The sequence below is a fragment of the Grammomys surdaster genome, unplaced genomic scaffold (assembly GCF_004785775.1).
Source record: "Grammomys surdaster isolate TR1022 unplaced genomic scaffold, NIH_TR_1.0 131, whole genome shotgun sequence".
NCBI classification, from domain to species: Eukaryota; Metazoa; Chordata; class Mammalia; order Rodentia; family Muridae; genus Grammomys; species Grammomys surdaster.
Window position 1 is genome coordinate 4,657,931 of NW_021604589.1, and position 18,955 is coordinate 4,676,885.

Consider the following 18,955-nt stretch of genomic DNA (forward strand, 5'->3'; position numbering starts at 1 on the left):
GAAAGACCTAGTCCATCCAAGCCCATAGTTCTGGTAAAGTTTCAAAATGTACTAACCTTTTTTGGGGGGGCTTCTGCAGTTCCACTTCAGGCTGTTCTTGCAAACTCAAGTATGTTAACCCAGGACGTGGGTTTTGTGCTTGAAAGCTTGCCCTGAGAAAGGCTCTGGCTTCAGCTGGAATCCTGAATATCCAGTGTAGTTGCTATCTTGCTAATGAAGGTGTTCTATTGGCTTAAAGTCCAAGCAGCCTTTTCTGGTGGATACCCCACAACAGTTATGTTCGAAACATACTTAGGGGACAACAGAGTATATGTCTGACAGTCTCTTAGCAGGCCATTTGTATATGATGACTAGTCATCTAGGTGACAATTACCTATATGAGGATGGTGGTGGGCAAGTCAGAGTCTAGATATTTTTGGTTTTGAAAATCAAGGGTGGGGGCTGGAGAGATGGCTCAGCGGTTAAGAGCACTGACTGCTCTTCCAGAGGTCCTGAGTTCAAATCCCAGCAACCACATGGTGGCTCACAATCATCTATAATGAGATTGAATGCCCTCTTCTGATGTGTCTGAAGACAGCTACAGTGTACTCATAAATAAAATAAATTTAAAAAAAAGAAAAAAAAGAAAATGAAGGGCCTGGTAGATATTAAATATGTACTGTATCAGTGAGCTTTACTACTCTTCACACACACGCACACACACACACATATAAAAACAAACATATATGTGTGTCTTTGTTTGTTTGTTTGAGACAGCATATTATATAGCCTAGTGTCGTGGTTTAAATATGTTTGGTCCAGGGAGTGGCACTATTTGGAGGAGTGGCCTTGTTGGAGTGGGTGTGTCCCTGTGGGCATGGGCTTTAAAGGGCTGGAAGTCAATATTCTGCTAGCAGCCTTCAGATGAAGATGTTGAACTCTCAGCCCCTCTTGCACAATGCCTGTCTCGATGCTGCTATGTTCCTGCCTTGATGACGATGGACTGAACCTCTGAACCTGTAAGCCAGCCCTAATTAAATGTCATTTATAAGACTTGCCTTGGTCATGGTGTCTGTTCACACCAGTAAAACCCTAACTAAGACACCTAACCTAGCCTCAAACTCACTATGCAAGCAAGGATGACCTCCTGCCCTTCCACCTCCAAAGTGCTGAGATTCTTGGTATGTACCACTACATCCAGCTCCTTTAAAACAAAACAAAACAAAACTCCAAGATTTATTTGTATTATTTTAAATTCTATATATTGGCCTCTGTGTGTGTGTGTGTGTTTGTGTGTGTGTATGTGAGTATGTGTGAGTGTGTGTGTGAGTGTGTGCATATGAGTGAGCATGCCCTTGGAGGTTACAGGCATCTGATGCCCTGGAGCTAGAGGTATAGATGGTTGTGAGCCAACCAATCAAATTGGGCTTTGTAGAGGAACAACAAGTGGTTTTGTTGTTGTCATTGTTGTTTGTTTTGTTTTGAGACAGGGTCTCATTGTGTAGCTTTGGCTGGCCTAGAACTCATGCTGTGTACCAAGCTGGCCTAGAACTCAGAGAGATCCAGCTGCTGAAATTAAAGGCATGCACCACTGTGCCTGGCTTCAGACTAAGCCATCTCTTGGGCTTTGTGATATATATTTGGAGTATAACCAATAAATAGAATTTGCTTACTGATACCAAACTGACGTGAAGGAGGCAATGTGAATTCCTTTCCGGTGTTTTCAGTTCAAGTAATACAGACCAGTAATGGGAGAATCTGGTGTTGGAGAGAAGACTAGAAGCTTGATTTTAAACATGGTAAGATGCTTAGTAGATCCCAGTGTAGAGCTGTCAAGTAGGCTTTTAGAGTTATGGGCCTGGGATTCAGAGTGGGGATGTAGACCTTGGAAAGGGAGGTTAAGTCCTAAGTTCTAGAAGCCATGGAATTAGATAAGATCTTCAAGGATGGTTAGACACAGAAGAGATCAGAGGGCATGAAATGTGGGCTATTCCACTGTTAAAAAGTCTGGCAAGCAAAGACGTATTGGCTGAGATAGAGTGACTCCTGGAAGGGAAGAACAGGCCAAGTGCAACTTGCTCCAGCCTTGAGAAAACCTGTTCCACAAAAGGAAGTGATATCTCTCCACTCAGGAGGCTGAGGCAGGGGCATTCACATGAATTTGAGGCTACACAGGAAGTTCCACATCAGCCTGGGCTGCTGAATCAGAGATCCTGTACCAACGCGCACACACACACACACACACACACACACACCACTCATATACCCACACGAAAAATATCAAGTGCTGCTGATTTGTTTCAAGGCTAAGAATTACCCCATGAATATAAGGTTGTGGAGGGTGAGGGCTGTTGGTGACTTACAAATGTGGAAAGTATGTTGTCAGCTAAGAACCCTCCATCGAGAAGGGTGGACAACTTCCTTGTCTGTTGCTGTGAACAGGCAGCCTCTCACCAAGTGAGTACACACAGGCATGGCTGAGCACTCAATAGGTCTGGGATGGAGCCTGGGTCTCTCTGTACTTCTTTCCAGGTGACTCCAGGGTCCCCAGGCCTCATTGTGCCTGGCTGTACATCTGCAGTGTTAGGTGTCAAGGTTCTTCACAAAATATAGAACTAACCAGGAACATAGCATGCCAATGGGTTGGATTGATTCTAAAGGATTTTCTAAGTGTTTATCACTGATGGGCTTAATCTGTAGCTTGAAAAGCCAGAAAGATGCCTGTCATGGTGGTGCATTTGGGGAGAGGGTAGAGGCAAGTGGATCTCTACAAGTTCAAAGTCAGCCTGGTCTAAATAGTGAGTTCTAGGACAGCTAGAGCTATATGACAGGGATACCCTGTCTCAAATGAGGTGGTGGGGGTATTGAATCCTGTGCTAGGCCTGTGAAACTCTGGGCAAGCAAGAAAGTCATCTGTGTAGAAACTAAATGCCAGGGCCCAGGGAACTGCTCTGGCAGCTTCAGGGGTACTGTGAAACTTGCTGTTTACCTGGAAGGAGCCTGGCTGTCTGGCTGTCGTGGCCCCTCAATGCACCCTTGGAGGAAGACTGCAATTATTTCTCCACTCTATGTATGGATAATTTGGGCACTAAAGACTATCCAATTTCCAATTCCCTCCAGTTCCCTCTCTCAGTTAATCAGATATTTTTGTTAATATCTTTACTGAAATACAGTTTACTAACTTAAAGTCTACAAGTCAATGGTGACTAACCCTATTCATACAAGTGTTTGTCCATAACCACAACCTATTTTGTTTTTTCTGTTTTTGAGTTAATTTTTAAAAGAGATTTATTTATGTATATTAGTACATCATAGCTGTCTTCAGACACACCAGAAGAAGGCAAAAGACCCCATTTCAGATAGTTATAAGCCACCATGTGGTTTCTGGGAATTGAACTCAGAACATCTGAAAGAGCAGTCAGTGCTCTTAACCGCTGAGCCATCTCTCTAGCCCAGTTTTTGAACTAATTAAATTTATTCATCTTTAGTGCTGGTAATTGACTCATGAACATGCAAATCACCAATGCCTAAACCCACAAAATTGTATACATTAATGGTATACCATGTGATGTCTCCATACATGGGTTATATGAGGTACTCAGCCTAAAAGTATGTATTTTTTTTAAACATCACTTTTTGTCAGCAAAAGCATCTAAATCCTGTCTTGTAACCGAAAGTTTAAAAAAGTTTATTACTGTATTTGTTGTGTGCATGCATGTGCTCCACAGCAGACGTCAGAGGATAGCTTGTTGGATCAGTTCTTTCTTTCTATGGGCTTCAGGGATTGAACCCATGTTAATGGGCTTGACATCAAGCCCTTTGACCTGCTGAACCATTTCACTTGCACTTAACCTACTGTCAATGCAGCAACTTGATAGTTGTTGAAAGTTTTTTTTTTTTTCTGATATTGAGGATTGAACCTAGGATGTCACCCATGATAATAGCTCTTTCCCTCAGATGCATCCTTGGCTATAAGTTTGTTTGTTTGTTTGAGAAAGGACTTGTGGCTTGAATTTGCAATGTGGCTGAAGATGACCTTGAATTTCTGATTCCTTTTCTTTCACCTTCTAAATGCAGGGTGAGTGGCACCATGCAAGGTTGATATCATACTGAGGGTTGAACCCAAGGCCTCCTGTATGCTAATAAGCACACTACCAACAGAATCACATCCCCCAGCCTTCTTGTGACTTTGTTTGTTTTCGGGGTTTTTTTCCCCTCAAGACAGGTTTCTCTGTGTAATAACGCTGGCTATCCTGGAACTTGCTTTGTAGACCAGGCTAGTCTTAACTCACAGAGATCCATCTGCCTCTGCTGGAATTGAAGGTATATGTGTGACCACCTACTGTGACCTTTTTAAGATATACAGTGCACAGTCGCTATCTGTATTCACCCGCCAGGCAATATATGAAACTAGACTTCTTTTTTTCTTCTTTTTTTTTTTCCTTCTTTCTCCTGTCTACAATTCACTACCCACTGACCAACAATTTTCAGGCATTTATTCTGTTTTTGTGGGGTTTTGTCTTTGTTTTGAGACAGGATCTCTATGTAGCCCTGTCTATCCTGCAACTCACTATATAAACCAGGCTGGCCTGGAATGCACAGAGATCCACCTGTCTTTGCCTTCTGAATGCTGGGATTAAAGGTGCATGCAGTTTCATTACTTCTGAAAAGTCCTGTGTCATTTGACTACCATTTTAAAACATGTTCAGTAAAGTTATATAAAAACTTTCTGCTCAATTGTTTGAGATTTCACAGCTCTCCCATCCAAGTACTAACCAGGCCTGACCCTGCTTAACTTCCAAGATCAGATGAGATTGGGCTTGTTCAGGGAGATTTCACAACACTCTAAGCAAAAAGTCCATCTACTGAATGGAAATAAAACTGTAGAAATAGAAACCTTCTGCCTGAAAAGACACTAAAGCTAAGAAAAGACAACAACCCACTAACCTCATAAATACTAAGACAGAGTCTACTTAAATTGTGAGGCCTTTTGCTGCTAGACATTGCTGACAGACACTCCAGTATGAGTTGAGCTGTCAGATAAGTTATGTGCAATGCAGATTGGCTAAGGGCCATGTTGTGCTCATTTTGTGGCCAAGGAAGGAAACTTGAAACTTTTTGTATCTTTGAGTCTTCTAGTATTTAAGGGAGTGGTTCTCAACCTGTGAACCCATTGTGGATTGAATGACCCTGTCACAAGGGTGGCCTAAGACCATCAGAAAGCACATTTACGATTCATAACAGTAACAAAATTACAGTTATGAAGTAGCAATGAAAATAATTTTATAGTTGGGGGTCACTAGAAAATGAAGAACTGTATTAAAGGGTCACAGCATTAGGAAGCTTGAAAACCACTAGGTTAAGGAGAGGCACAAGTAGGTGGAGTCTTCAGATGACTCAGGGCCTCACAGGTACTCTTGGAAATTTCTCAAATTCTTTTTCAATGTACAAGGGTAAATTTGGTGAATTGTGATGTTACTTGGCATCTTTTATAAGCAGCTGCAACTGTGTTTACATCATTTCAGAAGTGAGTATATTCGGAAAAACAGGTTTCTAAATGAATAGTATTTTAATTGGCTTCTTGTTCTGTAAAGTTTCTATGCCTATTTTAGATGTTTGGAAATGTGTCATAAATGAGTATGGCTAGGGATGTGATTCAGTCAGTAGAGCATTTGTCCAGAATGCACAAAACCCTGGGTTCAATCTCCAGTACTGCATAAAATCAAACATGATGGTACATGCCTATAATCCTAGCACTGGGGAGGTGAAAACAGGAGGATTAGAAGCTCAAGGTCATCTTGGGTTATGGCTACCTAGTGAGTGGTGAGTTCAAACCCAGCCTGATCTACATGAGATGCTATCTGAAATGAAGATGATGGTGGTGATGATGATATGACATCGACGACTGGTAACTACCTGGAACTGATTTTCATATTCATGTTTCATTTCCATTTTTTCCCAAGATAGGGTTTCTCTGTGTAGCTCTGGCTGTCCTAGAACTTGCTCTGTAGACCAAACTGGCCTCCAACTCATGAGATCTGTCTGCCTCTGTTCCAAACACTAGGATTAAAGGCATGTGCCACCACTGCCTAGCTCAGCTCATTTTGAATTTTTTTTTCCTTTTTTGGGTTTTTTGTTGTTGTTATTGTTGTTTTTCGAGACAGGGTTTCTCTGTGTAGCTTTGGCTGTCCTGGAACTCACTCTGTAGACCAGGCTTGGCTTGAACTCAGAAATCCGACTGCCTCTGCCTCCAAAGTGCTGGGATTAAAGGCGTGCGCCACCACCGCCCGGCATATTTTTATTTTAAAATCACCCTCTTTTCTAAATATCAGATGACCACATGATGTCACAAAAAGGATTCAAGGATCTTGTGTATCAGAAAAGTTAGCACCTGGCAAAGCAAAATGTGCAATCCTTCCAACAGAAAATTTGTGACAGCATGTACTAGTATCGTTGGCAACCTAACTTTAAATATGAATAGATTCCATGAGGTTGTCACTGGTTCACACATCTAACTGTGGCACTCTCCTGAAACTAAGAAGTTACTTTTTACAATCTAGGTGCTTACAATAATTACCTTTGAAAGAGATAAAAAATATCTTGACAAAATATTTTGCATTTATCGGGTGTTATAAAAAAACAAAAACAAAAACCAAAAAACAAACAAACAAACAACAAAAAAACCCCAAAGCAATCTGGTCTAAAAGAGGAAGGCCCAGCCCCAGCAAAGGCAATGGAGTACTGCCAGCCACAAGCTTCCTGCCTGGCACTTAGAAATGGTATCAGGGAATGAAAGAAACCTCTCATCACAGGAAATAACCAGGGAAGAGACAGAGCCACAATTGTACTCAATCCTTCATTTTAAAAAGTCGTACGAACAAAGGAGAAAACCTTCCCACATTCAGGTATTAAAATGGATTTTTCCACCCTATGCAGTTACCATGGAGACTGGGGTACAGGATATATGTGTTTAGTGCTGACATTCTGTGCTGTTATTTATTTGATTATTGGCCACCGGGAGGAAATTTTGGATTGGGCATATTCTATGAAAAAGCCACTTGCAAAATTGCAGAGGGGTCCATTAACTATCTTCCCTTAATGGTCACTTACCTGGTTTCCCAACATCCATCCTTGTTTCTCTCTTCACTCAACAAAGCAGCTACAATGGTCTTCCTAAAAGGCACTCAAATCCCATGACTACAAATTGCCTACCTTCAATAAGTTTTTTTAAACACAAAGCCTCCAAGTCTTTATTGTTATCATGACCTACAATGGACCTCAGGAACTCTGAAGTCTTTTACATTGTGTCTCATTCACATCAGCTGTTCCTTATAATCAGGCACCTTCCCACCTTGGAGTCTTCGGAATTGCTCTTTGTTCCTATAAGGGCAGTTTTAAATTAGAATCTACCCCACCAGCAACTGTAAAGAAACTCTTTTGGCTGGGCAAGAGCCAGGTAGATCTCTTAAGTTTGAGGGTAGCCTGCTTGGTCTACAGAGTGAGTTCCAGGAAGCTAGGACTACACAGAGAAACCCTGCAACAACAACACAACAACAAAAAGGAAGGAAGGAAGGGAGGAAAGAAGGAAGGAAGGAACTCTTCTCTCTTTTAGGGGTAAAAGAGAGAGAAAGAGGGAAAGACAGAGAGGGAACACTTCTCTCTCTTTTTAGAGGATAAGACACAGTGTAAAATAATTGTCTATATTTAGAAAATGTAACTGTCTCACTGACCAAAAGAATAAAACCCACATCACCATTTCCCTATCTCTTGTTGCAAAACTAACTGACAGAGCTCATGGGAAATGAGGAAGACCTCATACATTTAAAAAAAAAAAAGAATCTTGGAGAATAAGAGATTTTTCCATTTCAAATGCTTTTATTTTTGGTAAACATAGCTTACAAAATCTCAATATAAAGAACCATACATAGGTACATAGAAAATCCAAACACCAAACTGACTTGAACAAATTTAACAAGGTTTTTATATGCTCTGTGTGCTCTTGCACAACCACTGTCTAGGTTTTAAGATCATTCCAAGTCACATGAAACCACATTTTGTGAAACTTTTAAGTAGTTGATGACTTTGCATGTTACACTTTAGAGGACTAAGACATTGCATCATGGTGAATAGCCCTAGAATGCTATATAGAGAAAATACAACAACATATAATTCAGACTTGACAGCTTCAAGTTGATTTCTTTAAAAAAAAATCTAAAACAGAAATGTTTGCTAGTTTTAAGCACCCATCAGGAAACTGTCATATGGAGGTAAAAATAGATATAAAAAAAAAAAAAAGCCTACAGATCCCATCGAAGGAATCCTGAGGAGTTAGGGGATAATAATAGAGAAAATGTGAGTTTATATGGAACTAAGAAGTAAACTCTTTGATATGATAAAATCAATGAATGGTGGCTTACACTGCCAATCATAGCACCCTGGAGGTTGAGGCCGGCCAGTGTGAATTTGAGCCCAGCTTAGGCTACAGAGTGAAGCTAGTCTTATAAAAATAGAAACTCTTCACGTATTGTCAAACAAGAGAAAATGTGTATCTAATCACCTGGTCAACTATAAAAGGGGTACATATATGCAAGGTTTTGTGTTAATTATGTATAAAATTGTTTTACATGGTAAAAAAAAAAAACCCATCAAAACCCCGAATGACAAACATTGTATTACTTTTAAGGAGAAAATTAGTCATAATCACATAAAAAAGGATTGTGTATAAACATATAAATCAGTAAACACTGTTTGCAAGGGCCTAAGTGAACTGATTTCCTCTTCAGTTAGTATGTAAATAAATGTTGAGATTGAAGGAGTGAACTTCCTCTAACAACCAGGCCATTTTTACATGAGCATAATTTGAATTTCAAACCCAACACACAGGCCTTTGAAGTCATACAGACTCCTAACATCAAGAAACTATAGGTCAAGTGGCGGCGGGAATCCAGCGGCTGGCTGGCGACTAGGCCTCTGTGGAAGCGAATCCGACGGGAATCTGAGCCATCCGAACCGCCACCATGACGGTGGGCAAAAGCAGCAAGATGCTGCAGCACATCGACTACAGGATGAGATGCATCCTGCAAGATGGCCGGATCTTCATCGGGACCTTCAAAGCTTTTGACAAGCACATGAATTTGATCCTCTGTGACTGTGATGAGTTCAGGAAGATCAAGCCAAAGAACTCCAAACAAGCAGAAAGGGAAGAGAAGCGAGTCCTTGGTCTGGTATTGCTTCGAGGGGAGAACCTGGTCTCTATGACAGTAGAAGGACCTCCTCCCAAAGATACTGGCATTGCCCGAGTTCCACTTGCTGGAGCTGCTGGGGGGCCAGGCATTGGCAGAGCTGCTGGCAGAGGAATCCCGGCTGGTGTTCCCATGCCCCAGGCTCCTGCAGGACTTGCGGGGCCAGTCCGAGGTGTTGGAGGGCCATCCCAACAGGTGATGACCCCACAAGGAAGAGGCACTGTTGCAACTGCTGCAGCTGCAGCCACAGCCAGTATTGCAGGAGCCCCAACTCAGTACCCACCTGGTCGTGGGGGTCCTCCTCCACCTATGGGCCGAGGGGCACCTCCTCCAGGTATGATGGGCCCACCACCTGGCATGAGGCCTCCCATGGGTCCCCCAATGGGGATCCCTCCTGGCCGAGGAACTCCAATGGGCATGCCCCCTCCTGGGATGCGACCTCCTCCTCCAGGGATGCGAGGTCTGCTTTGATCTTACGCACAGCATTATGTCAGTAGCTCCGAGGAGACGTGGACCCTATTCCCCAGGGTCAGGTCACCACAGACCTGTTTGTTTGTTATGCTGTTCATGGAATCTCACTGGATTGTCTGGTGTCCCTTTCAGGGCTCCCTCCCTGGAAAATGTGCCCTCCAAGGCCCTAGACTCATCTTGGTCCTCCTCAGCTCCTTGCCTGTTTCCCAAAAGGCTGTACATAGTCCTTTTTTCCCCCCTGTGGCCTCTGAAGCTGGTTTATAATAAACTAAGAGGCTGTTATACATGAAAAAAAAAAAAAAGAAACTATAGGTCATACTTTATGAAGTGCTTAAAAAATACACAGGTCATTCAACTAAGGAAGCAGGCTCCAAGCCAAACTCTAACTTACAGTGCAACTTTTCACCAGTCAAAAGAGACTTGAAAAATGAGAAAATTAAGGATGAAAGAATAGAACTCTAGTCACATAAGCTTAGAGTTCCCATACACTATTTGCTTAGCACCCATTTTCAAGAGTATACTTCTTACAAAGTCAATATTAAGTCATTCTCAGACTGAATCTTTTTGGATTTGGCAATGTTTCTCTATAAAACCCAGGCTGCACTCAATCATGAGATTCTGCCTTAGCACTCCCAATGCTAGGATTACGGGCTTGAAATACGATGCCCTTTTCACAGTTTTGAGACAGGGACTTTGCAAGTCAAGCTGGCCCTGAACTCACATAAATCCTCCTGCCTCATTCTTCCTAACATTTGAATTACAGGCATGTGCCCATCATCACACCTGCTTCTTCAGAAGTAAGCTGGAATATCTGACATCAGTGTGAGGCAGACTACACACAGGTGTGTAACCTGGGCAAGTGGGTCTCTTTCCTCATCTGTAAAGCCTCCAGAATAACATTAATTTCTTCAGAATTATGGAAAGGCTCAAATGAAAGATTATTTACAGGTAGTTTCTAACTCTTAACTGCAACTTAAAATAAACCAAGATGTAACCAAAGCAGTGCCAATTACTGGGTCCAATGCCATAGGTTCATACTGAATTGTACTGGGCTTGGCCCTTGGCACCAGCACATTTCAATGCTCTCCAGAAAATTCTCCTGAGAACCATAGGCCTGCTGCTATGTCAGGGATTCTCAAAGTATCCCCAAGATCACCTGGGACTCTGTCAAAATGCGTATCAGTATTCAAGGAGCATCAGGCAAGAGTCTTCATCTCTAACATGTTCTCAAGCTTCGTGGAGTTACAGTGCTACTCTAAGTCCTAAGTGGCCACAAAGTACCACTTAGTTCTATGGCCCACACTTTGGCAAACAACTCTCTTTCCTTAGTCTGTAGAAAGAATGGCATAGAAAGCCACGTGTGGTGGTGTTTGCTCCAGTAATGCAAGCACTCGTAAGACTGGGCCAGCTTTGGCTACATACTGACATCTTTCACAAACCAAAATTCTGAAGGCAAAAATAAGATTAGGATTTTGTAAAAAAAAAAAAAAAAAGAAAGAAAAGAAAAAGAAAAAAAAGAAAAAAGAAGGGGGGCAAAAGATTATGTTATATATATAAAACACATGCTCTTGAAAGGACTATTTACACATCAAAAGCACACCCAGTTATTATGGTACCACTGCTCCCCACATTCATTACAAATGACATAGGTCATTTGTTCATCTGGGTTTGAATTCTGCACCCAACTTGGAAGAAAAAGTGTTCCTCTGGCAATTACAGTAACCTTGCAGTTGTATTTATCACAGCTCCTACACTTAATTTTATTTGTCTGTGTGCCATCAACTGTTTGGGGAAGGTGATGTTCCTGAATACTAGATTCTGTGTAGGAAGCTCTCAACTGCTTCAGTTCCTGGTTTGCCATGTCTAGGACAGTCATTTCAGCAAATTCTGTTGCAGACATGGTTCCAGAGAGCAAGTTTTGTTGTAAATGAGAATTTCTGGGATTGTTCAAATTGGCAACTTTGCTTCGAATAATAGTTTTATATTTTTTGATATTGTTTGAATGAAGGGTAAAAATGTGCTCTTCAATTTCTCTTGCTAAGTTATACCATACATGAACTTTTGTATGATCTGTGCAAGAACTAGCTAATGCTGTGTAAAGAAGTTCTACGCACTTAGATCTCACGGACACTAAGGGATTTTGTAACACATCTGAGTTCTTGCTAGTGGCTCTAGGGTCATCACCCTCCAAATAGCCTTCACTAATTTCCATTTGAGCAATGTTACTTTCAGATCCAATTGCTGCAGCAGGCTTTGTAGCATCTTGGGGTGACAGCCTAGAGAGAGAACTGCAGAGACCCAATATCTCATTACGGCTAGAGCCTGATCTTTCACCCTGGCTTACATCCTGAGAAACTGCTACACTTTCTAATTTATTAACATTTGTATGGAGTACTTTAAGGTTTTCCTTTGTTTTGAAGTGTGTAGTCTTATAGAAACCTCTCCATTTTGCCAGCAGACACTTGGCCTTCTTTTTTAAAGCCACTGATGGGCAGTTTTTGAGAACTCTGTAAACAGCTCTGACTACATCTGTCTCCTGCAGATGTTCCTTAGACACATAAATCATTTCTAGCTCAGCAAGCTGTTTACCAATATCCTCAAAATACCTTTTAGACACCAGTTGCTCAATCAAAGAAGCCCTGGCAATGATCTGGTTCTTGTCAGACATTTTCACAGCTGTAAAGAAAAAAAGAAAAAGATGGTTCAATCTTTTAAGCAAGCCTTTACTAGTTGCAGCTCCTGATAGTAAACTAGAACTTCTGCCAGTTGTCCATGTGGTATTTTCTGAAGGAGAAATATAAATGGGTGTGGCAAATTAGATACTGCAGTGATGTGAACTACTCAACTTTCAAGACCTTTATTCTCAATAACAGAAGGAAAATGGCTCTTCAAAGTGTAAGCAGAATATTCAAAGACTTTCTAGAATATCAGCTATAACTTTCCCACCTCCAACTGTACAAACCAGTACCTTTCTAGATTAAGATTTTTCAGGAACCTAGCATGGAGGTACATGCCTGCAATCCCAGAACTTGGAGGATGGGGACAGAAGGAACATGGGTTTAATGCCATCTTTAGATACACAGAAAACTTGAGGCTAGTCTGGAATGCATGAGACACTGCCTCATCTTGGGCAGAATTTGATGATCATCTTGGGTATAAAATCATGTTCACATAAGCATCCATAAGACAATGCTGAGCAAATATTGGGCTATTTTCTCCTCCTAATCAGCTATGAGACTAAGACACTTAATACCTTTATAATCTTTGTAGTGGTAATTTTTGAATATAAAAAAGGAAACAAAACAAAAGAGGGATGATAATGTCTGAACCAATGTAAAGAAACAGGCATTACAGGTTGGAAAGGAGGTCTAGTGAACCCTGAAATTCAACAGGATTCAATGTGCTGTCATTTGAGCTGTGGGAAAAAACAGTTGGTCACACCTAGATGCTCCACTCACTTTTTGTTTGTTTGTTTGTTTGTTTGTTTGAGACAGGGTTTCTCTGTGTAGCCCTGGCTGTCCTGAAACTCACTCTGTAGACCAGGCTGGCCTCGAACTCATCACTTATTCTTTATTTGGAAATACTTTTAGATTTACAGAAAAGTTGTGAAAAATAATACCAGTATTCCCTTTATACAAGTTCATGTACCACATACCACATATAAGTAATTTTTTTATTTCTCCTACTGTAGGGTCTTTTTTTTTAAGTTTGAAGAAAATTCTTTTCTTTTTTGTAATTTTATGTGTATGGATGTTTTGCCTGCTTGTGTGCATTATATGCATGTCTGTGCACCACATACATGCCTGGTACCTGTGGAAGCCAGAAGAAAGTATCAGATACTCCTGAAACTGGAGTTACAGATGGTTTTCCTTGCAGAATCTGGCTTCATTAACTCATGTGTTTGTATTTTCTCCCACTTAAAGTCCTTCCGACAGTCCCCTCCACCCACAGGATGGAGCCTGTGAGTGAATGTGATGAATAGCACCTCATACTGGCTCTCTGCCTTGAGCCCTCTCAACCACAGACAGGCATGGCTGATTTTCACAGCTGTGCCTTTGCTCCAACAGCTCCCTAAACCTGGCTTCGTGCTATCACCACATGTGTTCCTACCTGTGGCTGTGTAATAGAATCATCCAGGGAAAGCAGCAAAAGATAAATCAAGCAATGCTAGGGCCTCATCCCAGATAGAGTAAACTGGAGTCTTTGAGGGTAGAGCTTGTACATTAGTTCAGTTCTCCAGCCAATTCTGATTTAAGCCACACCCTGACACTGACTCCTCTACCCACCCAACCAATAGGTTGCCAGTAGTATAAAAAAGAGCTGCAGTCCTGTTCTTGGACTAAATACACAGAACCTCCCTAACTTCAGACTTCGTCAGGTAAGTTCTATTACATTAGAAACTATTCAAAATTACTGCTGTATACAATTCAATGAAAACCTCTACATTACAACTGTGACTGTAATGTAGTAAATGTTGTGATGTATACAATTCCTGATAGTCTGAAATACTTAGCTCTTAAAAGTGGGAGGCAATGAACATTTACTGAACAAGTGTATGGTGCTATTTATGCTCCGGTTACATCAAGCTGCACAATAAGCCTGGGATATGAGTTTCATCGAACAACTGAGAAACTCTGGGAAAAACATCAACTACAGTGTTTTCCTGTTTACCAACCATATTTTAAAACATCTTTGTCTACATTTCCCACAAAAGAGTAATACTTATTTTGTTCCCTTGAACACACCTGACAAGCACCTTCCGAGATATTCTCTTCTGTTACAAAATGTTCAAGATGCTTTCTTTTCTTTCAGCTTGTGAGTTCCTTTTCTTGTCTCTCTACAGCAACTTGCTTCTACTCACTTACTGTATCCTGGAAAGTCCTGGAAAACAAAGTCTACCTTAATTCTAATTTTTTTGTGTGTGATTCAGAACTCCTCTACCATAAAAATAGAACGATGATAATGAGAAGAGGGAAGAGGGAGGGAGAGGATAATGGATTACATGTGACATGAAAGCAAAAGGGAGCATTATCTGGGGCAAAGAAGCATGGAGAGGACAGTGGGTAAGGGAGATAAATTAGAATAAAGCATAATAAAAAAAAAGAAAAAAAGAAAAAAAAAGCCTGGCAGTGGTGGCACACGTCTTTAATCCCAGCACTTGGGAGGCAGAGACAGGCAGATTTCTGAGTTCGAGGCCAGCCTGGTCTACAGAGTGAGTTCCAGGACAGCCAGGGCTACACAGAGAAACCCTGTCTCAAAAAACCAAAAAAAAAAAAAAAAGAATAAAGCATAATGGTTTCTACAAATAAAATGCCATAACAAAACCTACTATTCTGAGCTGGGTAGGGATGACCCCATGGTGAACCAGTGGCCCACACCTTTAATTCCAGAACTCGAGAAGCAAAGGTAGGTGGATCTCTGTGAATTTGAGGGCAGCCTGGTCTACAGATCGAGTTCCAGGATAGCCAAGGCTATAGAGAGAAACCTTGTCTCAAAAAAAGCAAAACCAAAAAAAAAAAAAAAAAAACCAGCAAACCAACCATATAAAAATCCTTAGTATTCTGTATGCTAACAAAAACTTTAAAAATCCTAGATCAAAAAACCCCATGGTGTCCACTATGGGCTAATCAAGTAGGTCTGAGCAGTCTTTTGGATAGGGATGCTCAAGAAACTATAGTTCCTAGAAGTGAGGGGGTACTAGACAAGTTGGCTAAGTTTACTGATCATCCTATGCCTCTACTTCCTCATCATCAACATGGGTGACTCTGCCATCCTGGATTAATATGTGAATCAAATGAGATAGTTTTAATGAATCACTTCATCTTTATAAAGTGACTAACAATTACATGAATTTACAATAGAAAGTTAAAAAAAATTGTCAAGGGCTGGAAAAATGGCTCAGTGGGTAAAGGTTGTTGCCATCAAGACTGACACTGTGAGATCAATCCCAAGAATGTAACAGAGTAAGAAAACTGAGAAGTTGTCCTCTGACTTCTCCATGTGCATTCACATACCATAAATATATTAACTACAAATTAAAAATAAATTTTGGTAGGTATACTGACACACATATCCTTTTTTCTTTTTTCTTTTTTTCGAGACAAGGTTTCTCTGTAAACAGCCCTGGCTGTCCTGGAACTCACTCTGTAAACCAGGCTGGCCTCGAACTCAGAAATCCGCCTGCCTCTGCCTCCCAAGTGCTGGGATTAAAGGCGTGTGCCACCACCACCCGGCGATACACATATCCTAACATTCAGGAGGCTAAGACATTATGGTTGTCAATTCTAGACAACATGAGCTTTATAGTGAGACTTTGTCTTAAAAAAACATTTAAAAAGCCGTCTCGAAAACAAAACAAAACAAAATTTAAAAAAGATTTAATATCTACCATACCAGCTGTTTGTTGTTCCAGGACAGGAGGCCTGCAAATACTTTCTGTAAAAGGACAGATAGGAAATTCTTTAGACTTCTGGTGCAGGGACTATTCTACTCTGCTACTTTTGCAAATACAATAAACAGCAAATACTGAATGGGGCTGGAGTGATGGTTAAGCAGTTGTGTACTGCTACTACAGAGTTTCCAGCACCTACACTGGATGGCTCACAAGTGCTTATACAACCTAGCTTTAGGAAAATCTGATGCCTTTGACTTCCAATGGGACTGGCACTCACATGCAAATACTCAAACATCTATATACAGTAAAACATAATAAGGCAAGCAGGCAGGCAGGGACTGGGGAGACGGCTCAGTTGGGAAACTGCTTGCTGTGCAATGAGGACCTGAGTCTGGATCCCTAGCAGCCACACAGAAAGCTAGGCTTATGGTGCACACCTGGAATTTCAGCAACGAGAAGGGAGAGACAGGTCAATCTTTGGAGTTCACTGGCCAGGCAGTCTAGCGGAACTGGCAAGCTTCAGGTTCAGTGACAGACCCTGTCTCAAAAACAAAAAGAGAGGGACAGTAATTAAGGAAGACATCTAAGTTGATTCACACAAATTATTTTTTAAAGTGTGTGTGTGCTGGGGGAGGGGGTCTGAAGATGAGGCTCAGTTCGAGGATGACGGCACTGAGTTTGCACCTCCCTCAACCCCATTCCCTGCCCCCTCCACATGCACCTCTTAAAGCCAATGTGGTCAGATAGAGGCCAGCCAGGGCTACAAGAGACCTTATTTCAAACGAGAAAGTGGGCTGTCTGTGTTTGGCCACAGGGAACAATGCTATCTCACATAAAGATTTCAAGCTACAAAAATATTTTTTAAATGTGTGAGAGTATGTTAAAAATTGATGGAATTAATTCTAATTTTACTCAGCCAAAATATTTTTTTTCCTTTAAAAATGAGGTGGTAGGGATCACACCCAGGGCCTTATGCACATTAGAGTACGTGCTCTACTACTGAGCTACACCTAAGCCGCACCTCGATACTGTCCTTTCAAAATCTGAGGCAGGTATTTTAATTCCTTTCCATGCTAATTCTCAAAAAAAAAAATCTGCTGTGCTTTACATTTGTAACATACTCCAATTCAGATCAGACACATTCTCGGCAGTTGTAGTTCACATACGATAATATAATGCGTATACAATTTACCATTTACCAGTGGGTGCATATGTATGTGTATATTTATTATATACTCTCTATATGTGTATACATGTATATATAATTGTGTGCACATATAAAACCTTTTACAGTGATAGCAATAAGCCCTACAATGTGTTGTCTGAATGCACGCAGACGCCTGGAAATAGGGAATTATGGGAAGGGCATACACAGATATGCACTAAAATCGCCTAAACGTGAAGAAAAGGGACAGGAAAGTTTACTGCGAAATTTTCCAGAAGCTTAGGGAACAGACCAGCAATAACCCATCCGCTAAAGTCTTTAAATATCTCTTAACAACGAGGAAGGAGAAAATGAAATTTTCTAGCTCCAGGCTATACTTAATGGTCGGGCTTCAAGGCCCTAGTTAACAAGGGATAGGACACGGCGCGGGGGTGAAGGAGTGGGGGAGGGGTTGGGGGAGGACACGAAACGCCGGCAGGGGCGTTGCTGTTTTTCTGCAGCCACGGCCGCGTTAGGATCCCTGGGGGGGAAGGGACGGCGAGAGGAACCCGCCCGCCCAGAGAGATTCCGGTGGGTGGGGTTGAATACTAAACAAAGCCTAAGAAATCCACCCCCGGGGGACGGCCCTAAACCCTATGTACAGCAATGGCGGCGCGCTTTCTGGCCCGCCCAAACGATATCAACTAAACCGGAGGGGAGAATTGAACCTTAGAGCCGCCCGGGCACAGGGAGAGCCAGAGCGTCCCTGCGAGCCGGGATGGACTTCCACTGGAAACGGGAGTTAGCCCTTCAGCGGGGGACGAGCTAACGGAAATGGCGGCACACCGCCTTCCAAGAGGCTCGGTCACCGCCCAAATGGCCGCAGCACCGCCCGCCGGAAGCGCAGGCGCCGCCCTACAGTGCCCGCCTACTGCGGGAACTTCCGTTTCTCGGGGCCGGATGACGTAGCCTGCACGAGTCCTAACGTTCAAGCGAGCAAACAGGACGTGGGATTAGACGTTAACGTACTCGGGAAGTGGGGCCTGCGCAGAGCGACCCCCAAGCGCGTGAGGCCTGGGGTCGCCTAGGCGGTCCCCTGGGGGAGGAGCTAAGGCCCAAAGTGAAACTAACCTGGCTGCAGCTTTTCCGTGGAAGAGTTTGTTGATGTGCTTACTCTTTATATTTCCAGTCAAAACAGTAAGACAGACGGAACAAAATAAAAATGGGCCAGCCGTGGTGATGGACCCTAGTAGGCAAATGGCGAAGCCTAAAGAACAGAGACAGGAGGATCCCGAGTTCGAGGCCAGCCTGGTCCAAACCTTTAAAAAGGCTGGATGTGATACTTGCCTTCCCAAATAAATAAAAATAAATAAAAGTAAAACACTACATCAGAATAATCAAATAAAATATAAATGGCTGACCGTGATGGCCTGTAATAATACATGGTTAGCTTTTTGAAATGAATATAAAAATCGCTGAACCTGGTGGCATATAATACTAGCACTCCATAGGCAGAGATGGAAGACTCTCCATAAGTTCCGGGCCAGCTAGGGTTACATAGTAAGACTATCTCAACTAACTAACCAGGAGGCAAAAAGACTAGCCATAATTACTGACATGCTTAACAGTAATTAGTCCAGCAAGCATGTAATATGCATGACACGAGTGAAAGAAAGTAGTAAACATTCATTAATTAGCCCTGAGCAAAATGAACGCATCTGTGAA

The 18,955-nt window shown here is 42.0% G+C and overlaps 2 protein-coding genes across 2 annotated transcripts; one reads left to right on the plus strand and one right to left on the minus strand.

Annotated features, from left to right (window-relative positions):
- The first annotated feature begins 8,914 nt into the window (after positions 1 to 8,914).
- LOC114616604 (small nuclear ribonucleoprotein-associated protein B-like) lies at positions 8,915 to 9,987 on the plus strand. Its single transcript, XM_028762035.1, has one exon. The coding sequence runs from the start codon at positions 8,997 to 8,999 to the stop codon at positions 9,690 to 9,692; it is 696 nt and encodes a 231-aa protein (XP_028617868.1). The 5' UTR covers positions 8,915 to 8,996; the 3' UTR covers positions 9,693 to 9,987.
- Positions 9,988 to 11,280: 1,293 nt separating this feature from the next.
- Tceanc (transcription elongation factor A N-terminal and central domain containing) lies at positions 11,281 to 14,523 on the minus strand. The gene is made up of 2 exons (XM_028762172.1): positions 14,438 to 14,523; positions 11,281 to 12,368 (listed from the first exon to the last, which is right to left on the minus strand). The coding sequence occupies exon 2, from the start codon at positions 12,358 to 12,360 to the stop codon at positions 11,281 to 11,283; it is 1,080 nt and encodes a 359-aa protein (XP_028618005.1). The 5' UTR covers positions 12,361 to 12,368; positions 14,438 to 14,523.
- Between the last annotated feature and the right edge of the window lie 4,432 nt (positions 14,524 to 18,955).

Coding starts and splice junctions, on each gene's coding strand:
- Tceanc (XM_028762172.1), bottom strand. CDS start 12,360: ATGTCTGACAAGAACCAGATCATTGCCAGGGCTTCTTTGATTGAGCAA.
- LOC114616604 (XM_028762035.1), top strand. CDS start 8,997: ATGACGGTGGGCAAAAGCAGCAAGATGCTGCAGCACATCGACTACAGG.